Genomic DNA, 22,873 nt, shown 5'->3' on the forward strand with positions numbered 1-22,873 from the left:
CTCAAGTAACCACTTATTTGAAATAACATGGACAAACCTGTTTTGTCAAAACTTTATTTCAGGCTGAGATTATCACATGCAAACACCACTCTATCCACAGGCAGAGAGGGTGAGAAAGCCTTAGTACATTTCAGTAAAAAGGTAAACTATCGCATTTTCTTTCTTTAATTAAAACATAATAGCGCTGGGAAGATCAGTGCTAATGCAGATGCCATACTTTGTAAATATGGCATCATATTACACAGATGCAATTAAAATATTGCATTTTTGTTTGGACTGTACAGCTATTGTATACAATTTATATGGAGGTTGCTGCTTTGCAAACAATTCACGATTACTATCATCCCAATGAAATTCTTCACACGTTAAAAATGATACAACACAGAAAACAAAAATGCATAAACGACACAGACGGTGATAGACATTATGCGTTGGTTATCTGATATCAGATTGGAAGATTTCCGCTGATTCATGGCTCACTAAGTAGTACGATTAGTCTGAATTTGGTCCAGAAATGCAAGGGTTATGCTACAATATGAGAATGTAAGAAGTCATAATGCCTACAGTATGAAATACCTTGTAATGCTGAGGCACTTCTTCTATATAGAAACTGAAGTAAAACCAATCTGAAGTGATGTGCAGACTGATATGTAGCAAAATCGTTGATGAAAACATCCTGAACCTGGTCTGACCTACATACAAACACTCACTTCAACAGAAACTTCACTTTTACAGCTGAAAGTTCATTGCAACTGTTGCTAAAAGCAATAAATATTAACTTAGAATTAAAAAGAATCTCACATATCAGTACATTAATACATTCAATCCTCATTTCTACAGTAATTACAATATTTTACTATAGCAGCATTACCTGGGCAACTAATGAAAGTGAATTGTGGACATTTCTAGTAACATCAAATGAAACCTTATGCTGAAAACGCCCATTTTTGTGCAATAATATTTCAGTTATGGAAGTAATTGAGAAGCTACTCTAAAGCTGGACTCAGACCACTTCTTAAAGAGAATAAAAAATCCAATACAGTAGATTCATCTTGAAACGGTTGGATAATCACAGACAACAAGCCCATACGTTCATCTTCCTTTGCGATTCCACATCCACGCTGCAACGCACCTGAGAGACTGCTTCCTCTCTCTCGTTAGTTTTAGGGGCCTTCTTTATAGTGCAAGAGCTAATTACTGGGCCGTGGGTCTAAGCAGGGGAAGAGTTACAGCCATTAGCAACCCATCCATAATATTTTGGCGACTTGTTATTGTCGTGCCCACGGTGATTTAAGGTGTCACTGGGTTCAGTTGATTCGTCTTTTGGAGAAAAAAAAAAAAAAAAAAAAAAAGTGAAATTAGTTAATATCAGAAATACCTGAAATGTGTGGGACACTTTATGAAAGCAAAGACTTTTTTTAAAAACCTTCTTAAAGTCAGACAATCTTTTAAGCACTTTATAGCAAAACCACTGTAGCCAAAGAAATGGAGTGAACCTCATATGAGTCAATATGATTTTAGTAGGATTACAAAACAAACCAAAAAACTTCCACTCACTCATCTTTATTGTTAACGGCTGAGGAAAAGTCTGTTAAGTGCAGGTTGTGAATTTTCAAATAATTTTGGACTATGTGTGTTGTCCATATATTTCTTACCTTCTCCTCCTCTGCAAGTATAGGCGGATAAGCCACTGTACCACAAATGGCCATATAAGAGCAAAGGCCAAACTGGTTGGTGAAATGTCAAAAGGCCACCAGGACGGTTTCTAGGAGGACAAAAAATACACATTTCTATTCCAAATTAAACCTGTTAGCTCCTAATAATGAACATATGGTTTAAATTAATCAGCTGGAAATTCAGTAGATTGTTTTCAAAAATTAAATGAAGACTGCAACTGTTTACCTGACTCCTATTATTCACTGGGGGAGATGCATAAGTAGGAGACAGAGCCACGGATCTTGCCTGCCAAAAGAAAAAGAGTTCATAATCTGTCATTATGGATACATTTAAAAAGAAAGAACTTATATTTATTTTATTAGTGATTTATAAAGCAATTCACTTAACCTTTATGAGATTTAATTTAAGAAACTATTTTATTGAGCTAGTCTGTTTTTTATATTTGTTTGCTGTCAAAGTGATTTCCCAGCTTTTGGGATAACTGAAGTATATCTTATCTTAAATTTCTCAAGCCACATAGAAATCTATATATTACACATTTTTGATATTAGGTTTTTTTTCAGGGTTTTTTTGCATAAATTTTACTTCCTTTTTGTAAATGTTATGTAAGCGGAGCAGTTAGCGGATTCCAACAAGCTAACTTTTAAATGAATGTCCTTTGCAAACTCCTTCTAGGTAAACAGTAAGCATCAACAGAAGCTGAAGGTTCTTTGTGTCCAAGGTCTGGACCTTGGTTAAAAAAAAATAAAAATAATATGATGATGATAATAATAATATTTTATTTATTTGCTTTATACACACAGAACTCACCCTGTGCTACATCCTGAATATGATACAAACTTGTGTTTGTTTTCTTAGAGTCATCTCTTCCAGTAGCTGTTATTTCAGCTACTTTTCCACTTCATCTACAAATCTGCAACATCTCTTTCTCAGAAATTCTCCCATTTCTTGTGAGAGTTACTGGCCTTATCCACTTGTAAGTAGCCTTTAAGTCCTTATTATTCCATGTCCTTTTCCACTGGCACCAGAAGACGGTGACAGGTTAACCTGCACTTTCCTCATAATGGCAGACTTGCCATTTTTGGATAAAAAGTGTCTGTCGGGCAGTGTTAACTTTTTAATATTAGAGTAAATCAAAATATGGGAGATTATCTAAATGTGTGAGACAGGATGGAAATGAATGATATTCAGACCACCTGAAGTGGGATACCTGATCGTCCTAATGAACTCAATACAGCAAAATATGGCCTGATGCATTTCATCTACCTCACATCAATGGCGAATTACAAATGACCGATTAACTGAACATGTCTGTTTTTGGACTGTGGGAGGAAGCCAATACAAAGAGGAAACCCGCAGCGCTACACGGAGATCCTGCAAACTCCACACATAAAGGTCCCAGAACCTTATTGCTGTGACACAACAGTGCTAACCACTGCACTGCTGTTTTATGTCAACAGTCTTATTAAGACAAAGTTCTTGGTTCTTGAAACAAAGACCTGTTCTTATACGTTATTTCTATGAAAATCCACGTAGTTTAGCATAATTCACCATTACATGCATCATATTTCAATTCAGTTCTTTAAAGTGTTGCCTTTCACTTGCTTTATTTATGTCACTATGACCACCTGTGTTTCCCAACCCTGTCCTAATCTCACTGTGTATAAAGTGTAACCACTGCTGTTTGAACTGCAGCCAATTTTGGACAGGAGACTCTTGCACAATCCCAGCTTCCTGTTAAAATAAAATACACATAAAAAGAAACCTGTAGCATGATAAAAAGGCACCTACTGTTTAGAGAGGTTACTTAGTTAGCTTCAAGTTTTGTTTACCTTGACTTCTTCATTATTTCACAATAAGTTATTATCCTGTCACTAGCCAGCTGTCCAGTCCTGTAGCTGATGCTACTTTATTTAATATATCACTGAAGATAATTAAAATTGCCTGAACATTATAAAATGAATCAAATTCCATTGCCAGCTCATTTTACTCATCATAGATAGCTTAACATTGCTCTCAGCCTTGCAGTCTATAAACCACAGAAAGCCACCACGAGTAGTTTAATAGTTTGCTGTATAGTTCTAAGTTTACATATAGTGTAATTATGACAGGAAATTTTGATTTAGTTTTAGTCATAGTTTTTTGACTAAAATGTCATAAGATTATGTGTGTGTGTGTGATTATAGTCGCTTAAATCTAAAGCTGATTTAGTTAAATAAAACAAAAAGTTGTAAAAGTCTGCCGTGTTTTTACAGAGACGAGCTTCTCCACATGACTTACAAAGTTGTTTTTCTTGACATCAAATGTGAAATGTGTCCATATGCCTAGTCTAGTCAAATATGCATGTCTGTCCTTACTGCACTCGATTCATTTTTAAAGAATTATTATTTTTAAATGAGTTTTAAATAAATTTTAAATAAATATAAATGATGAATAAAATAAAAATAAAATAATAATGAAATTTTTAAAAAAGGCAAAAAATAAAAAAAGTGAAAGCGAGCTTTCCAATAGCTTCCTATTGGATCATTTCCAAACTCGTGTTGTCTTTTTTTTTTCTACACAACTTACTGAGCTCTGATTGGCTGTCACCTCGCCACACTATTTTCATCTCATTGTTATGCGCTGACAAGTGTCTGTGCACTTCATCATAGTTTTCTCTTCATGCATTAATTTTTATTTAGCCATCGCCTTGTTTTCATCAGGTTGTTATTTTACTGATCAACGATCAATGACATTAACACAGCTATGTTTATATTTAAATAACAGTGTTATATTTAATTTGCTGATAAGGACCAGAAAGCATCACACAGAGTGAAAAGATTTTGGGGGCATTTTGATGTCATCTGCTATTTTTTAAGAAGCCACATTGTATTTTTTGTTTCGGTCACTTTCATTATAATAACATCAGACCTGGCTTGCAGTTAGAGCCTCCAGTGTGTGCAGCCTCTGCAGGACGCTCTGCATGTCCTCCTGCAGTCTGGCCAGCGCCACGACGATCTGCTCATTCAGGTTCGCTCCAGGTGTTCCTGCACCTCCCCAGCGGCCCCCGTCTCCATCTCCAGCACTGTGCATGGGCATCTGAGATCCAGGGCGAAGGCCTGGAGACCTGGAGCCTAAAAATAGAACAGAATTTGAATAACTGACACATGCTCGGGTGTCAGCGCATACAATGGAATGACAGTCTTTGTGACACTGAAAGGCCACTAAATGGAAAAACAAAAGCCACACAGAGCTGCCAGCTCAACAGAATCATGCCGTCATCCTTGTGATTGCATTTCATAACATTTAAATGTGAGTGTAAAACCCTGTGAGTGCAGCCTTACCCCGTCCTCTTCGGGCTGAAGAGCCGCCAGGCACATTCACATTCAGCCTCTGTGACATTGCTCCACCTGCCTCTCCATCTTCTCCTCCACATCTGACAACCTGCAGTGGACCCTGTACATCCTCTCGAGTCTCCCGTCTCTCCTCCACAGGCGGCTGGAGGTGGTTCTGCTCTTCATCCAAATCATCCAGAGAGCGGTTATGCTCCGAGTTCTTCAGAAAAACACCAAGATGAGTAAACAGCAGTCCAGTCGGTTAAACTCATTTGATATTTCTGATATGTTTAAGTTTTTACTTGCCTCTTCCTGTCCGAACTGGTCCACAGAGTCACAGTACACCTCACTGTCTGAGTCGCTGGTCAGGTGGTTGGGTGCAGACGCAGCTACACTTGGATCTAATGTCATTACAAAGAGAGAAAAAAGGGAACACAAAACTCAAGACTTGTTCTCCATTACAATGACTAGTCTGCACTGTAATTACCAGAGTGACAAGGAGGAAGTTCATTGAATTTGGGGCTTTTTCCTCTGTTTCTACAGAACCATTAATTTTCTCCATTAAGCCTGTCCCAGGAGCAGCGGATGTGTTAAGTGTTAAGATTCAATGTGTGCTGCAGCTCTGGGAATGAAGCTTAGCAGATTATCCGATCACATGGTGCTCAGGCAGACAGCTTGGGTGCCGGTGAGTCCTCAGTGACTGTTTTGGACCGCTGTAGGGATGTACTGTGGGCGGAAACAGAGCCCGATGTTGGAATATCGGTTTTCCTACCTGGATTGTGTCCATTGAGCAGAGGCTCGCCAAGTGAACCCTCCTGGGTCTTGTCGCTGTTCAGAGCAGCTCTGGAATGACTGCCATTGGTCAGATGGGTGACCCCGTTAGCGACTTTACCGTTTGACAGCGGAGCTTTTTGTCTCCTACCTAAAGTTTTCTTCTTTGGTTGTGATGGTCCAGATTTTTTGTCTGGGGAAAAAATATAGAAAATAGAGGAAATCTGCATCTAACATTCTGAGAATAATTTCAGATATTCATACATAACAGGAGCAACTTTGTTACCTTTTCTGACCTCCCTTGTCACCATTTCTTCTTCTTCCTCCTCCTCCTCCTCCTCCTCTTCATCCTCCTCATCATCATCCTCCTCCAGCGCATCTTCCTCTGACCTCACTTCCTTTTGTTTAAGCCTTGCAGGGCGTGTCTCCAGAGTGCCGTTCATTTCCATGTTTCTAACAATGCTCTTTGCAACACTATTTGATGCCATTGAATTCATCATTGTGCCAAACCCTACAGAAACACACACACAGAATTTTATAAGCTCACAAATACTTCCTTAAGATGTTAACACATTAAAATGAAATTAAAGTGTCCATTTCTGATTGTAAGGGGAACCTTAACTGTGGTAAGCTACAAGCAAGCTTTCTATGACCGCTAATAAGGACTCAACGCATCTGAGCTACAACACCAGACAGGAAGTAAACTATATCAACAGACCCGCGTGTTTACACAGTAATGTACTTGCCTTCCAGTTGCCTAGCAAACTGAGTCAAACGGGCTGAGCGTATAACAAGAGGCAAAAAAAGAGGTTAAACTCCACATCACAAAGTAAAACGTGTAGGCGATCCACCTGGCGAGGAAACACCAACCTGTGCTCAGGTCTGATATCTGCGTGATCTTTTTCTTTTCGTCCACCAGCTCGTAGAACGGGCCGAGGACCTTTAACAGCTCCTCCACCTCGTCAGTCATGGGCATCCCCTCTAGGATCTGAAAACCAAATCCAGAGTGAGCACAATGAGAATATTATCCCACAGTCACAAACAACCAGGAAGTGGTTTAAATTCAAAGTACCGGTATTGTGGCATAAATTATTTGGTGTAACAAGGTTACTCCGGTTTCAGATGACTGTAAAGGTAATGTATCTGTGTAACTCTTCATATGGCTTGTGACATTTGATTACGCACAAGGACATGAAACACGGACAGGTTAAAAAGGTGCTTCAAGAGGTGGGAAATGGACGGCAAACGTACCAGTTTCATTTCATCAACATAGGATGACATTGCTTCTTCTTTGGACATTTCTCCAAGAGAATTCCAGGCGTCCCTATCACAATAAATACATAAATAAAATAAATAAAAGCAAGCAAAAGAAGAAAACATGCACTGTTATATAATTTTATAAGGTGGAACACACAGAAGAGCAAAACAACAAAAGTGTGTTTGAAGGCCTTTGTGCCAGTTCCAGTTTTCAGCTGAGTCAATATGGAAAGACTATTTGAGGACACCAACTAATTTACTAACTTTGGATCACAGTCTGGCAGACACTTAAACATTCACTAGAAACTGTACCTACCCATGAAATATGTGTTTATTTAACCTTTAATTAACCAAGAAAATATCATGTTTAAGATTAAAAATAACTTTTTCAAGGGTGTCCTGGCCAGAACAGGCAGCGGTGCAATCAGCAGCTACATAGAAACCAGGCCAAAAACAGGGCAGGAGAGTTCAAGCAACTGCCTCAAAGTCCTTTAAAATTCATTTATGAGACCACATGCTTAACAGGTACAAACAAACTGACCTTTTTGGAATTAATCAAGTTATCTGAATCTATTTTTTTTTTACCTCAAAATGACAAATTCAATTTTAAGGAAAGACAGAAGGAATAATTCTTGAGACCAAAAACAGTAACATCCTGCACTTTTTTGACCAAACTAGTAGATTAAAAACAGCCTTGCAAATAAGAATATAGCTATATCTGAGTCTACAGAAGGACAAAGCAGATCACGGTGAGCAAGGGCTTAAGGTTTGTGATCAAACTCAATGCTTCGAGACTGACAGTATCCAGCGTGTGTAAAGCACTGAGAAAACACACAGGCACAAGCCCCTCCTTGAGAGAAACTGTCCAGCTTTGTGGGTAAGAGGTCACCGATAAATTTTAATGAGTCCAGAGATCACCTGACACAGCCTGAGCTTAACAGAGTGAGATTTTCATTTTTGAATATCACAAGCTGTCTTGATGTGACCGCCAGAGAATGATAAAATATGATAAAACATAACAGCAACAGGGTTTGTGTCTGGGGGACTATTCTTAGAAGTACACTGATCCACAGAGATTTAAAACAAGGAGTGTGGGGAAGCTTGCTTCACAGAAGTGCATGCATCTTCCTGTTACACCATTAGTGCAGGAGAAATAGAGTAGACTATAATAACTTTATTACTCACATTGAGGGAAAATTGTCTTTGGTTCACCAAGCCATAAACAAATCAAACAAATCATAGCAACACAGCATCATAGCATCTAATTATTTAGTATACTGATTGCTCCTGGCACAAATTATTCCTTTTATGCCCTGAAATCACATTTTTTCCCCATAGAATTGAGTTCTGAAGGAATCCTAAGCACACAACCAGAACCGCCCCCTAACTTACCATTTCGCCTTTCCAACTACATCCCAGAAGCCAGGTCGGGGTATGTTGCATGGTCCCACAGTGGCCTGTTTATAGTAGCTGTAGAACTTGAGCATCATGTCATTGGAGGGCTGAAAGGGACCTGAGGAAAAGAAAACTCTCATCACATAAAAAGCCTTACCCTCCACGTGCAGAGTTGTGGCTGATTTCTATTTCTTTCAAATCTGTGATGGCTTGGGGACAAAGCAAGCAGGCCAAAGTGGATTATTTAAATCGCACAAGCTGCTGCACCGCACCTGCTTGGGGGTGGCTGAGCTGGTTGAACTGGCCTGTGTGTGTGTCTGTGTGAGAGAAAGAGAGCTTCTAGTGAGGTGTTCACTCACCATTCGGGGGTAAACTCTTGATCACCTTCACGGCGGCATCAAACCTCATCTGGGTCAGGCGCCCTTCATCTTCCACGCGGACACTCTCCACCTCCATCGTGTCAATCGCAGACAGCACAACAACAACAACAACACCTGCAAGCAGTAAACAAAGTCACGACAACTGCAAAACAAAAACAAAAATAAAACGTTAAAAGCGTTTGTTTATAGCATCTATGCTAGCTCTGAGCAGCAGTTTGGTTTGTTTTCGTCTGTAAATGAGCAGACTTTCGCGACGCTAATGCGACCAGCTACACTTGAAAGTTAACTGTCTACAGTATGTTATGACCACCAGTAGGAGGAGGCTGAGCCAGTTGGATATCTAGGACACAACGTTTAACGTGTGGCACAGCTTTAGCGACACTGTCGTTTCCACTAAACGGTATCTACACTGACACACTTTCGAGAAAAAAAAAACGCTTAAAACCGCCGTTACTTACCGTTAAAATCACGGGCCTATCTGTTTGTCAGAAGGCGACTTGTCATTAGCCCTTGACCAGACGCCATGAACAGCACACACTGTGGGAATTGTAGTCTTATTGTTGCATTTCGCTGGATATCGATGGCGCCTACAAACTCCACAATCCTCTGCGTCCACATGAAGAAAACAAACAAAAAACGTCTGTGAAAATATGGTTTAGATATGAAAATAACATATTAAAGTCAAACGAGTGAGAAAGCTGATGAGAAGTGAAATATATAATGTTACTTCACTCTTATGGCTGAAAACACAAACTCATGTCGCGACAGTTCGACACGTAAAACTACACATCCCAACATGCTCTAGATAGATCCATGTTTTTTCTTTTTTTCCCCTCCTTCTTCGTTGGAAGACTGATAGGTCGACAGCAGAAAAAAGCTAGAGCTCTCACTTTGTCCTTAAATCCTTCAGACAGATAAGATGCGACACTGCTGAACGCGATCTTACAATAACTGCATGCAATATTCTTCTACCTAATTCCGCGTCCACACCTCGCGACATACATTCTCATGTAAAGTGGAAATACATTACATATACACATTACATATACATACCCTACTAATATATATACCCACATCTGTATGGGTATGTACATCTTTCTGTATCTGTGGTTCAGTATCAACTCAGGGCTAGAGGTATGCTTAAAACATAAATAAATACATAAAATATTTTCTTCAAATCAAATCAAAATTCTTTATATTTTGCTTCCAAGTAGCCAGATGTTCTTGTATTATTATTTTTTAAGTGGTCTTGAGCAAAAGTTCTCCAGGCTTTCTGAATTCTTTCTACGTTTTTCTTTGGGTATGGGCTGCTGAGGATTTTTTTTTCTGTTCATTAAACCCCTCATAAAACTGATCTGTACATCATTTAAGCATAAGAAAAGATACTCAACTCAAGAGAGGACCAACTGTTGTATCTATGCATAACAGACGAATTGGTAGACAATCAAGTGTATTATAATTGTACAAACTGGTTCTGCCTTTCATGCTATATTTCCATGTATGTTTGCTCATGTTTCAATAACATGTTTCACATTTTCCAGGAAAAATATCTAGAAATGAAGGCTGGGTCAAAATTTTGCTTAGTACTGTCACAACAATGAATTTAAAAATGTCTAAAAAATGTTCTATTCATTTTAAAAATGTACCGTTTTCTCTGTTGTTATAAAAATGTTGCCATTTAGAATATTGTAGAATATACTGCAATAAGATAACGTTTTATTCTGCACAATTTCCTTCAAAAAATAAAATAATAACTCAACTAAAATTACTTTCTTTATTCCAAAATTACCATTTTCATCCAAAGTGAATTAAAATTTCTAAGTAAAACTGGCCAAATACATATATTCACTGTAAATGATCAATTTGGCTTTTTTTTTTTCCTAATATATCTCAGATACTCTCAAATACGCTTGTTCCTCCTGTCCCTTGTGCGGAATTAAAATGAAATAAAATCGAGAGTAAAATGTTCGCACACAATATTGCGGATGTAGTGAGCCTCCTCACTGGTACACACGATCTTCGCTTTGAGGTTACGCCAAAGCGAGGGCAGGCAGGAATCCCACAATAGCAGGCAAAGGACTTTTTTTTTTTTTTTTTGAGGCAGAGCTGGGCTGGTGGCTGTTTCAGTCAAAGGGAAGGCAGAGAGGGAAGGGAGGCTCTGCGGAGAGATGTTAAGATGGCAGAGCTACAAATGTTGTTAGAGGAAGAGATTCCGGCCGGTAAAAGAGCGCTCGTGGAGAGTTACCAAAACCTGACGAGAGTAGCAGACTACTGCGAGAACAATTATGTCCAGGTAAGTGAGTGAGCCACAGGGTTGTTGTATCTGTGGTCCGCCTTTTGTCGCGGAAAGCTCCGGACTGAATGGTTGTTGGGACAGGAAACGTGGATAAAGAAGTGGACTGGCTCGTCAAATGATCCCTAAAAGCTCGGAGCTGTGATAACACTTTACCCACCGGGCTTTTACGGCCGTGGGACGTTTTAAAGAGCCCCCGTCTGCCCCGCACCATTGATCACATTCATTCCGTTTACACAGAGGGTGTGTCTACTTTTTCTTTTTTGACAAAAAAATTATTAGTACACTGGCTCGCTTCTAAACTGCCTCCACTGTCACTGCTGATAAGGAAGGCCCGTGTGCTTTTTAAGGCAGACCATTGAACATGTTACACCCTATCCTAAAAAATAGTTTTATTTCGAGGACATCAGCGACAAAGTTACTCCAGTTTCGTTGCTTAAGTAGTGAGTTGGCTTTACGTGCGTTAAAGTGAAAGCCACAATATAACTACAAGTCCACATGAACGTAGCAGCCCTTTACATTCCTTAAGGTCAATAAACTCACCATTTAATACCACAAAAACAGTTTAAGTCCCCCACTGGGATACTTCAGGGACGTTAAAGTGATGCTATACTGTCTACATTATGGACTTGCGAGCACTTAGTGCAAATGCTCTGATGTTTATTGTTGCTGCATTACTTTTAAACTGTTAAATGCACTGTAAAATCATAGAATCTGCAGAAAGCATCTTGTTCAGGATAATATAGGTGGCTTGGAGCTGGGCTGTGAAGCAGAGAGGACTATAAAGTCATTGTTAGTTGGTCAATAAAGGTTGGCGGTATTGATTATTTTTTTTTAATCTCTCACTCAGGTTATTCATGCTTTAATCTCTACTAGGTTTCTTTTTCATAACAAGGCAGCTAATTTACTGTAACCTAATACAGGGAGGTCATCTGTGTCTGCGTGCTGTTTTTCTAGAACAAATGTGGGCCAGGATGTGATGTGACGTGATTACCATGGTGCAACTTCATTATAAAGTCTAATAACCACCAATGGCTTTGCTTTTTTTAGGGCACTAACAAATGTGGTAAGCCGCTGCTAAAAAAGACAGAGAGCAACAATGTGACAGGCAAACATTTGCAGTGAAAAGAGAGCCCACATTTTTTTTTTTTTCTCAGCAGGAAGACAACCCACCCATATCAGCTAAAGAGGGTGTGTCCTCTCCAGCTGTACTCCCCAAGGACTCCCTGTAATTTTGTTTTCTTCCTTGTCCTCGCAAGATTAGGCAACTTTGCCCTGCAGCAAGGTGCCTGTGCAAATGCTGCAGGGCAACGTTTTGACCACTTTGTGTCATTTTTGAGGCCGTCAAGTAGCTTTTCTCGCCACTTTTGCCATAAAGTTGAGAGTTTTCGTTTTCTTTTTGTTTCCTGTGAAAACCAGTGCTGTGGAACTAAACGTGGGAATTTCCTTGTTATGGGATTTTCTGTGCCACAGCCAGTTGTAGAACGAGATGTCTCAATGTGATTTCCCACAGTGAAGCAATACTGAGAAACTTTAAAATTAAAATAGTCATTTAAATCATAGTTTGTCTGCAGTAAGTTCATTTACATCAGCGTGCCTCGTTTTAAACGCTCGCACTCAGATCTTGTGGTTGAGATGGGTTTGCTTTTTTATGTTGAGCTCTGAAGTTATTTAAGATGGTGCAACACATAAATTTATTTATGAATGTAGAAAAAGAAACTCAGTGATCAGCTGATTCTCATATAAGCAAGCGTTTGGCAACTGTGGGGAGGAAGAAGCCTCACGGAGAGGGCACAACTGGTTGAGGGGTTAGGAGAAAGAGAAGATGAGGAAAACTATTTAAAACTTTTTAATCGTAACAATATTCATTGCTAATTTCCTGTTTTTGCCCCGCCCTTCCTTCCTTCCATCCTTTATTTATTCTTTTCTGTCATTTTTGTTGCCTTAAATGAATTGCTCAGTTTGTTTGTGCTTTGTCCAAAGTGACTTGCAGTTAGTGCATTTGGGGACTAGAACCAAGCAAGCAAGCAAGCAATTTATTTATATAGCACTTTCAGATCAGCCCCCAGCTGAACACAAAGTGCTGTACACTTGACATGCCAAAGTGATACATTGAACATGTTAAATAATATAAAAATAAATAAAATATATATATAAAAATAATTATTAAAATGACATTAAAATAAATAAAATTAGCATAAATAGCAAAAACAATAATAAAATAGTATAAAAATAATGATGAGAATTACATTTAAAACAATAAAATCAGCACATCACACAACCAGGCAGATTTCATCACATTAAAACTAGTAAAATAGGCTTTTCTTCTTCTACGTTCTCAAAAATTACTTGTAGATTGAGCTTGATAACGCATGCTTTTTTTCTTTCTTTGCTGTGTAGATCTTTAGAAGATGCTCCCAAAATGGTATCATAGGACTGAAACCTCTCCAAACTAATGAGCTGAAAACGCACAAGAACATCTCAGCTGCTGCCTTCTGATGTCTTTATGTGTGCGTGGCTGTACATAAAGGGTGCAGCAGGAGTGGATGATGCTGACGAGCCGCAGCTCAGTATTTGATGTAAATTTAGTTCAGACTTTAACTAAACTGTACAAAAAGTTCTGCGGCGTGCGTCTGATCCTGCCTCTGTATTTTAGCCGAGCACCTTGTTTGAAGCGCTGACGTCAAAAAAAAAGAGAGGGATTTTTAAGCTTTTCAGCACATGTCGCCAGCTCTCTGTGAAGCGAGTGCACTTTTCATAAGCCCTTTCTGTCTGCTGCAGACACTCTCTCCTGCTCTCTGTGTGTCTGATAGAAACGCACACACTCGAAAACACGCACATGTCAACATGCCTCAGCTTGAATCAGCCCGTCCTTTCTGCACTCCTCCTTCACATTTCCATCCCTGCTTCTTTCTCTCTGTGTTTGTGTCATCGGGACTGTGGGGTTATGCGGACTATAGTGCAGCTCAGCGGGCTGAAGCAGATGGTGAGGGCTCTGTTTAACCAAGGACAGATCTCTGCCCCACTTTTCCAACTTGATAGTGACTTTTGTTAGTCGAGTGCGTTTCGAGCTGTGCGTGCGTGGCATATGACACACTGACGGGTCAGAGTTATGCTTCCTGTTTGCCCTGCTGACTCTGAAGACCGACTCCCTGGAAATGCCTTTTCTGTGTGTCAGGAAATGACTCTAAAAACAAGACAAGATGACATTTCGCATTAGCATACCGCAGTTCGGTTTATTGTGATTGATCTTTTGATTAGAAAGATTGGAATATTTAGCTGTTTTCAAAACCCTTTTTCATTCATGCAAATCAGAGCCATGTTTGTGTAACCTCTGCGACAAGGACGCGTCTACCGAATGCAAAGTGGGCCACCTGGCCATGTTGGCTGGAGGACACACTGAGGGGGTTGTCAGCACAGTAATGACACAATTCAGGCTTTAATAGTCATGCTTAGGCTGTATTTGTTATCTATAGAGCTCAGGAAACAACATCATAAAAATGTATTAGTCAGCTGAGTTATTTTTCAAGCAGAAAAAGCCAAACATGCTCTGATTTAATTTTTTCAGATAAATGTATTTAGGAATTTCTAATAAAGGTTATTAAAAGGAAGCTAAAAACTAAAAGTATGTGTAAAGAAAATAAAAACAACTGGACTGATTAAAAAAAAGATTAAAACTAGCTGAAACTATTTTTTACTTGAACAAGAAGGAAAAAGAATTATTATTACTTTTTGACGGTGTGTTTAAATTTGCCAAACCAACAAGCATCAGGAAGCTAAGATTCCTCTACGACATGAGGGGATATATTTGTATTGTAATGTCTATTTTCCACTGAAAAACACCTCCCACATCATAGTCATTTAAAACCCCCGAAACCAACAAAAACTAAACGGAAATGACCAAAACCCACTTTGGAAACTAACCAAATGGAAACTAAACTCAAATTAGAGCTAATAACTGTCTAACTGATTGGTTTCTTATGTATATATCATGTTTAAAACAGTCTCAGGGAGCACTACTGGATATACATTTAATGCTATTTGTGGCCCTAAAGGCAGCTGCCTACTGTCTGGATAATTCTGCTGAAAGCTAAAAATGTAAAACTAAAGCTTATCTAAACTTAATAAATATTTAATCTTTAAACTAATAGTGACAAAGTGGTTAAAACCAATAAAGGTTTTCAAGCAAATACGAGTACCATCCAGATTGTGGTAAAAACGTTAACAGCAGCTTATCTTGGTCTTTGGGCAGGTATCCATCAAATGTCTTAAGAGTTTGTCCAACTAAAGTTCAGAGATTTTTTTTTTCCACCATAAAAAATTGTGCCTTTTGTTTGTCAAATGTTCAAAAACTGCAGTAAAACTGACAGATTTCTGTAACACAAGGTAAAACAGACTCTGTGCTTTAACTGTATGTGAACAAGTAATGCTTATGTGCATAGTCACTGTTTAAAGGCCTTCTTTAAGCCAGGAAAAACCCAGATCTCAGCTGTCATAGGGCAAAAGATGTGGTACACAGGGACAGGTAGTCAGCCCTGCCGATCATATTTGACTCTCTCATCATTTAATCTCTACATTTATGATCAATAAATCTTTAAAATATTTAGCTGTCATTGGTTACGATCATTGTCCAGTCATTTCCAAACTAGGAAGGGTGTTTGTGCCACTTCATGTATTTTGAATGGATGGTTTTCTGACACTCCTAAAGCCTAAATACAGGATCTGTGTACTTTATCATGGGGTCATATTTTCACTATCTGAATACCAGCAGTGCACACGCCTTCACTACAGTCGTAACTGGGAATTCCTTAGAAAGCTCTTGCCTGCAACTTGGACCAAATTCTTGATGAAATCACAGCGATGTGTGGCAGCGCTGTATAGTGAGATGTTTACAATGGAAAAAAGAAAAAAGGGGAAATGGAAGTGTTATGTAGCAAACCAGGAGGTCATAAGTCAGAATAAATTCTGTCTTGCAAGCAAGTGTTTTTTTTTTTTGTTTGTGCTGAGGCAGCACGATGCCCACTTTTTCTTTAAAAAAGGAAAAAAAGAAGTGCGGGCTGCTCCTAAATGGGTTGTTTTAAAATGTGAGCTTGTAATCGATGCAGGCAGCATCACATGTAAGAGGCGAGGCCTGGCCATCGATCAGTAGTTTGACAATCCCGGTCATATAACCTTGGTGTACCTGTTCTGTGCTGCTTTTCCCAGGAGAATTCGTAAAAGTTTTTGTCTTGGAAGAGGGCCAGTCTTGCCTGAAGGTGATAAATATAGTTTTTTTTTTTTTTTTTTTTTTACATAGCTGTGCCTCTCTGGGTTACTTTGAGTCCTCATTTCCTGTCCTTTCTCTCTGCCTCCTCCTCTCTGTGGAGTGGCCTGGTTTTCTTGCAGCATGGAGAGGCCTAGCGGCTCTGAGCCTACCAGCCAGACCCATTCATCCTTTTGACCACCTGTCACTCCTCCCCCTCAGCTGACTGGGGTTGGTTTGATCCAGACTGTTGAACTGATCTGTTACAGTGTGGGAGTTTTAGACAGTTGGATTCATTCTGCTGGTACTGTTTCGGCTTACAGTTTGATTCATAAGGAGTTAAGCCTTTCCCAACTACTGAAAGCCTTGGGGAAAAAAAAAGTCCTTTTAGTGTTTTTTTGCTTGTTTATCAGTTAAGCACTTTGTGCTTTCTGCCCGGATGAAGCAATTACCAAGTCTCTCAATAAAGGTTAATGAGTTTCCTCCATGTGCAAACTTCCCCTTTGTGTCTCTTCCCTGACACACTGAAGGAATTTCTAATAGCGTGCTGGCAGATTTTCAAGGTCAGGTAGACCTTATGGCCTTTCAGTCAGCCTCCATCTGCCCCTTTGGAGGAGGAGAAGGAATTATGAATTCACTTATCGTGCTGCAGTGTTATTTTTTTTTTTTTAATTTTTAATTTTAGAGAGCCAAGACCTTGTAAAAGGAGGGACTGAAGTTGTTTCATGTGCAGATTTTCTTTATTCCTCACACGTTCCAGAGTCACTTTCACCATCCTGTCTCGGCAGGTAGGTCGTTTTTAGTTTAATCATCTCAAGGAGTGGATATAATAATGTATGCGAAAAATGGTTAGTTCAGCACTTAGCACCTTCTTAAACATTTAGGCTTTATAAAACAAAGTAAAGCTTCAACAGTTCTGTGATAAACTGACTTATTAATTGGCACAGATTTAACCAGAGAGCATTTAGAAAACTGACGTTTTCCCATAAACATGTCTTTATATGAGTATGGAGAATCTGTAGGCAAGGGACAAGATTTGTGGTTCTGGTATCTTTCTGATTTCTGTTTGTAGTCCGTTTGTAGTTCTGTTGACCGATCATGTTTTGTTGCATACAGGTGTACAGCCATTTTATCAATTAATCTTTTTATTATCTCTTTTAAAAAAATGTCTTCATTTGTAAACCAATGCGAATAATAGATGGAACAGGACATCTTGGCTTGGGTAACTTTTGGAAACCCCAAGAAATTAGCTGTTCCTCTGAGAGGCTAAAATAGGAGATCAGTTGATGGGCTCCCAGATTGATACTTGATCATTTCTGAAGGCAATTTTTAAAGGACAAATACCCCAAAGTTAGTGGTAGCAGCCTCTCCAATGTAAGTATCTGATGGGTCTTCTTAGAGGTGTGTGGTGGCGAATTGAACGCCCTATTAAGTTTGGATTTTCTCATTCGTAACTGGTAAATTGCAGATATATTGATTAAGTGTTAGCGGTGTCCACACAGAAAGCAATTTGCAACAATGTGGCAACCAGATACCATCGAAAACTTTTAGCCAAGCAACTGAAGCAACTACCAACGACAGGGAAGAATACTGTCGATTGACATATGAGGGGGTGGTAAATACATTGGCAGTAACCAGCACCCAGAGAAGTAAATGTCAACCAGGGAACAAAGTGACCAGCAAATTGCTTCCAATGTAACCTTAGAACAAGGAAGTCTAACAGAAAACCTAGTCAGTTCAAGAAAATCTCACATTTGTCAGCCGGGGTTTTAGTTCAGAGACAAGTCCTTTCATGGTTGTGTCAGATACCTGCTGCACCTGCTGTAGCTTTATTTTCATCATACTGAAAGCAACAGACTGCAATTGCCTTCAAATGCATTTTTACTAGACTGGGAAGAAGCAGAAAGCAAGACATTGTCTTAAGCTGGCCGCAAAGTAAAGCTCAACCACAATTCAGCCATATCAGCTGATCTACTTAGCAAATATGATGGAAGCGTGGGGAAGTCCCAGTATAGACGGACACCACCAAAGATAAATCACAGCAGAAGCAAACTGGAAACGACAGTCTTCCTTTAACTTTAGTGGTACTGACATAGTTACATTCAGTCTCAGATTGCTATCACAGTTTTGCCTTCCGTTTGAGCTGTAATATATCACTGCACGATGGCAGAGGGAACTAATTGATCAGGTAATAGCTTTGGTAACACGTGGTCAGATCTTAAACGTGTCTCTCATTCATGGGCTCCACCTTCCGCACATCAATACAACGGCTCACTAGCTCTCGGCTGCCTCACTTATCTTGCCCTGTCCAGTCTGCAGTAATCAGCGGTCGATACATCACGGGGCAGCAAAGTGCCATGTGAGCTCTACAACCTTCCAGCTGGATTTAGGCTTATTCTTTCGGCTCAGCACAGTACTGATTTGGGAAGAGGGTTGATCCCCGCTAAGGTTTTCTTCCTTTAGAAAAAGTTGCAGGAGTTGTCAGGTCTAATATCTAGGATTAGTTTTTCCTCATGTTAGGAAAAAAAGCTCTGCACTTCTGTCCCTTTGTGTTTGTTTTTGGCTCCTGTGAGCTCATCCCCCACTCTTGTGGTTCATGGCGAAACCCCTTAGCAGCTCTTGAGGATGTATGACATGTTGCGGAATTCCAAACATTCCTGAAAGTGTGTGGGATTTAAATTTTTTTTGTGTGTGTGTGCTGAGCACACTTGTGAACAAGTGAGAGCACATTAACCCAGATGTGTTTGTCAGTTGTGTAAATCAAAAGAAACACAGAAATGTTTATGTAAGTTTTAGCATTCGCTGCAACACCAACAAATGTATCCCGCCACTGAACCCTTTTTTTTTTTTTTTTTTTTTTTTTTTTTTTTTTTTTTTTTGTGTCATGTTCCTATTTTCTGGATGATTCAGTGAAACAGACATTTGTTCTCAGTTCCTTGAGTCCTCTTTTAGCCGTGTCAGATCATCAGGAGGAATACTCATTTTGTCCATTTCCTACTTCTGCTACTGCTTTTGGGCGGAAGGGGAGCGGGGACCCGTCTGACCCCGAGGAGTTTTTCCTTTTTATGGCACTTAATGCGGCCAGCAGAGCCTGACATGGAGGCGTCTTGTTTAAGAAAAAAAAACAAAAACTCAATCGCGCTTCAGTGGCCGTTATCTTGCCAGACTGGATGGGTGAGATGAAGAGTGTCTATCCATCCAAGAGCTTCAAAAAACCCTGCAGAAAACAGGAAAGTCTTCCTTGTGACTGCCACTCCCTTAGCTTTTTGTGAGTTTTTTCAGCTTGTGTACGTGCAGCATGGAAAACAGTTCAATTATTTTGGGTTTTTGAAGAATTGTCACTTTGATTGTGTGTGTTTGTGTTTTATGCTGTCAAGGTGGTGGTTTGATTATCTCACTTGCCCCAGCTCCCAGCTACATATTTATTGTGCGTAGTCAGCCCATGCATTCCTCTCTACTCCCCTTATAAACCCAGCTCAGGTGCTGACAGCCTGTCTGCTGCTGCCTGGATATTCCATAGTCTCTTTCACTCAGTCATTACTCAGCTCAGAAATATGAGATAAAGTGCCCCAGGAGCGCTAAAGCTCTCTCAGAGCCCACCTCATTTTCTGCATCTCCCTGCTGTGGAAGAGTGTACTCAGCTTGCCGGTGCTGTTGTTTTGAGCTGATTGTGCACACCCTTTGTTCCTTGTCTGCTAAAGCACTGTTTGTTCTCATTTTTTAGGATCTACTACATCTCTCCCGTTGTCTTTTTTTTGAAGAAATGTGCAGATTGCTGGGTAATTGGACAACAAATCTGGTTGGTTTTGAGGATTTGATGCGTGAACCAGCAAAGAGACTAGGGATGCCAGGGATGTAACTAGAGCAGGAGGATCTAAGATTGCCGCCAGTGGCGATGCAATCAAGTGTTGCATCTGTCCTCCCGGCACCCACCGCTGACCTCATATCACGGCTCTGGCAGCTAATGCAGAGTGGATCATTCTGTTCAGAAAAAGAAGAATAGAGGGCAAAGAGGGATCTGTTATTTAACTATTTGGGAAATATATAATGAAATGGCTGAAAAGCGGGCTGTGCAGCTCACTGAGAGCGTCAGTTTTTGATTAACGTACAGGTAAAAGATTTACCCTCGTGCAAACCAGGAAAGATCAGTCTGGCCTTTTTGGTTCAGCTTTCTTGACGGATGAGTCGTTGTAGCGGCTGCGTCTCAAAGGAGAGGAAACTGCAGCGAAGGGCAGTCTGTGGTGCACTAATTTTAAGCCCTGGCCTTGCACCTTCAATTTCAAAGTGATACAGACTGGTTAATTTGTGCTGTCATCAGCTTACATGTTCTGTACTTAACACTGCGTGAAACTTTGAGTCAGCAGGACAGGCAAGCGTGCATGTTTTGGAGCGTTTTGCACTGCAGCCGTTCGAGAATGCAGCCCAAACAGCATCACGTTGTTTTCTTTTCTTTGGATTTAAGCTTTGGCAACCTTGAATGAATTTGTACGTCTGACAGAAATGGAGACAGTAGCGTTTACACATCACACTTGAGCATTTGTGATCCGAAACATCAATGGGCCTGTTTGTCTGTGCTGTTCACAGCTGCAGTGCATTAACAAAAACAATATAATCATACAGTTTTTTTTTAGTTATAACAGCAGTATGCATTGCAAACAACATATTTGCATTTGCAATCTGTATATCTATAATGAATAGATTTTGCACAACGTCTCTTCGGGGCCGTGTTTATTTATTTTAAACTAACTTGTGGCGTGATATGTAGGCCAGCAGTTCTGCACAGCTAAGCATGAGCTGTTCGGTAATCTGTTTATACAGCAAAAATCTGCATCCTCTTGCAATTTGGAAATTGCCATCATGGATGTAAGGCTGTTTTTTTTTTTTGTTGTTGTTGTTTTTTTGTTTGTTTTTTGTTTTGTTTGTTTGTTTGCGCTTGTTGTTTCATCTGTTTCCCTCCAGCTGTTAATCCACGCACCACATTGCATATTGCGGTGTCAGTGGTAGGTGTCTGCGTGTGCGCATGAATGACTGTGTGATTTCAACAGATGGCCTTTTGCACTGAACCCTCTGGAGGAATCTCTCCTGCTTCCTGAGGCTGTTATCGCCCGACACATCTGCCGCTTTGATTCCCACTAAAAGAAACACCGGCCGTGGAAAAGCTGGCACTGCAGCTCTCCTGGTCAGGAGCTTTTAGCCATATGGATTGTTTGTGTATAAGTTGCGTCGATTGTTTTCTTTTGCACTGTCACCTCTCTCGTCTTCATATGGTCAAATATTTTCTTTCTTTTTTCTTTTTTCCCCCTATTTTGCCCCCTTAATGCTACCATTAGCTATCGTCACCTCACCCACTGCTGCCACCACCTGCCTTCTATTACAGCACCCTGTTATCAAAGTCCAGCGTTTACCCTCCAGGCAGTGCTCTTTGGACTTGGTGACTGAGAGCAGTGTAGGGAAGAGCCCACAGAGATCAAACACAGTAGCTCATCAGCTTGGAGCTATGCCCGTCTGAAGGGAGGTGGCTGAAGAACATGTCGTTAAATTGTTACTGAATACGTTGCTGCATACATGTAAATGTTTAGCTTCATATACGTTGAGTGGGCCAGTTATAGGCCAAACAGAAATGCTTGATTATGCCAAAAATATGATACCAGGTGTTTTTGACACGATGATGTATAAAAATGTACTTGAATTGTGTAGCACCTTTTTAAAAAAAAAAAAAAAAGTGATTGGATAGATAAAAAGAAGAGTATTCATGTTGTAAATTCACATGGAGAGCCAAACAGAGTAATTGGAAAGTTTTTTTTTAAAAGGGTGCAAACAAAAAAATATAAAAAGAAAAACTAGATTAATAGAAACGAGGATAGAAATAATAAACAGAGAAGACAGAAGAGAAGGGGACAATAAAACAGCACGTCAGATAACGTGGCAAAGTTTCCTACTTAAACTAGACGTGAAATAGTAGAGGTGTGGCTGGTATCTGATCTTGAATTACAAGTGAACTGTTGCTATCGACGCTGTGCTTTATTATTGATAATACAAATGAATTATTGTGTTGAATCTGTCAGGTTCAGTTCTGTGAAGCGGTCTCTGAGTTTAGAAAAGCAGATGTTTTGCTCTTGAATGGTGGCTTCAGGATCTGTTTCAGTGTGGTATCTCAGAACTGAGAGTTGGGGGAGAAAATGGTCTTTGCTGTGATTTTGGCCTGAAGCCAGCACAAACCTGATTTGTAGATGGGGTTAAAAGGTGGATGTTATGTAAATTTTAATAGTAACTGACATTTTTATTTCTGTGCACAGGCCCAGGACAAGAGGAAAGCTCTGGAGGAAACCAAAGCCTACACCACCCAGTCCCTGGCTAGCGTGGCCTACCAGATTAATGCCTTAGCCAACAATGTGCTGCAGCTGCTGGACATCCAGGCCTCGCAGCTGCGGCGCATGGAGTCCTCCATCAACCACATCTCTCAGGTCAGAAATACACACAGAAACTCATGGCCACAGACCAAGCAGCTGTGAAGATCGCTGCCCCACGCTTTCCACTTCTCCTC

At 40.0% G+C, this 22,873-nt stretch overlaps 2 protein-coding genes across 7 annotated transcripts in view; one reads left to right on the forward strand and one right to left on the reverse strand.

Annotated features, from left to right (window-relative positions):
* Nucleotides 1–37: 37 nt before the first annotated feature.
* On the reverse strand, nucleotides 38–9,408 carry acbd5a (acyl-CoA binding domain containing 5a). The gene is made up of 13 exons (XM_031727110.2): nucleotides 9,253–9,408; nucleotides 8,774–8,908; nucleotides 8,412–8,532; nucleotides 7,014–7,086; nucleotides 6,633–6,750; nucleotides 6,049–6,273; nucleotides 5,764–5,955; nucleotides 5,298–5,392; nucleotides 5,001–5,211; nucleotides 4,588–4,790; nucleotides 1,903–1,962; nucleotides 1,656–1,765; nucleotides 38–1,320 (listed from the first exon to the last, which is right to left on the reverse strand). Exons 2-13 carry the CDS (start codon nucleotides 8,868–8,870, stop codon nucleotides 1,308–1,310), a joined length of 1,518 nt encoding a protein of 505 aa, XP_031582970.2. The 5' UTR covers nucleotides 8,871–8,908; nucleotides 9,253–9,408; the 3' UTR covers nucleotides 38–1,307.
* Nucleotides 9,409–10,864: 1,456 nt separating this feature from the next.
* Nucleotides 10,865–22,873, forward strand: part of abi1a (abl-interactor 1a) — a 50,960-nt gene continuing 38,951 nt past the window's right edge. For 3 of the 6 annotated variants that reach the window (XM_039617249.1, XM_039617247.1, XM_039617248.1), the window contains exons 1-2: nucleotides 10,866–11,087; nucleotides 22,626–22,793. In XM_039617249.1, coding sequence (XP_039473183.1) covers nucleotides 10,971–11,087; nucleotides 22,626–22,793 — 285 coding nt within the window. In that variant the 5' untranslated portion in view covers nucleotides 10,866–10,970. Of the gene's footprint in view, nucleotides 11,088–22,625; nucleotides 22,794–22,873 lie in introns of all 6 variants that reach the window. The other 3 variants (XM_039617245.1, XM_039617246.1, XM_039617250.1) reach the window with 2 other exon arrangements.

Source organism: Oreochromis aureus, linkage group 9, assembly GCF_013358895.1.
Source record: "Oreochromis aureus strain Israel breed Guangdong linkage group 9, ZZ_aureus, whole genome shotgun sequence".
Taxonomy (NCBI): domain Eukaryota; kingdom Metazoa; phylum Chordata; class Actinopteri; order Cichliformes; family Cichlidae; genus Oreochromis; species Oreochromis aureus.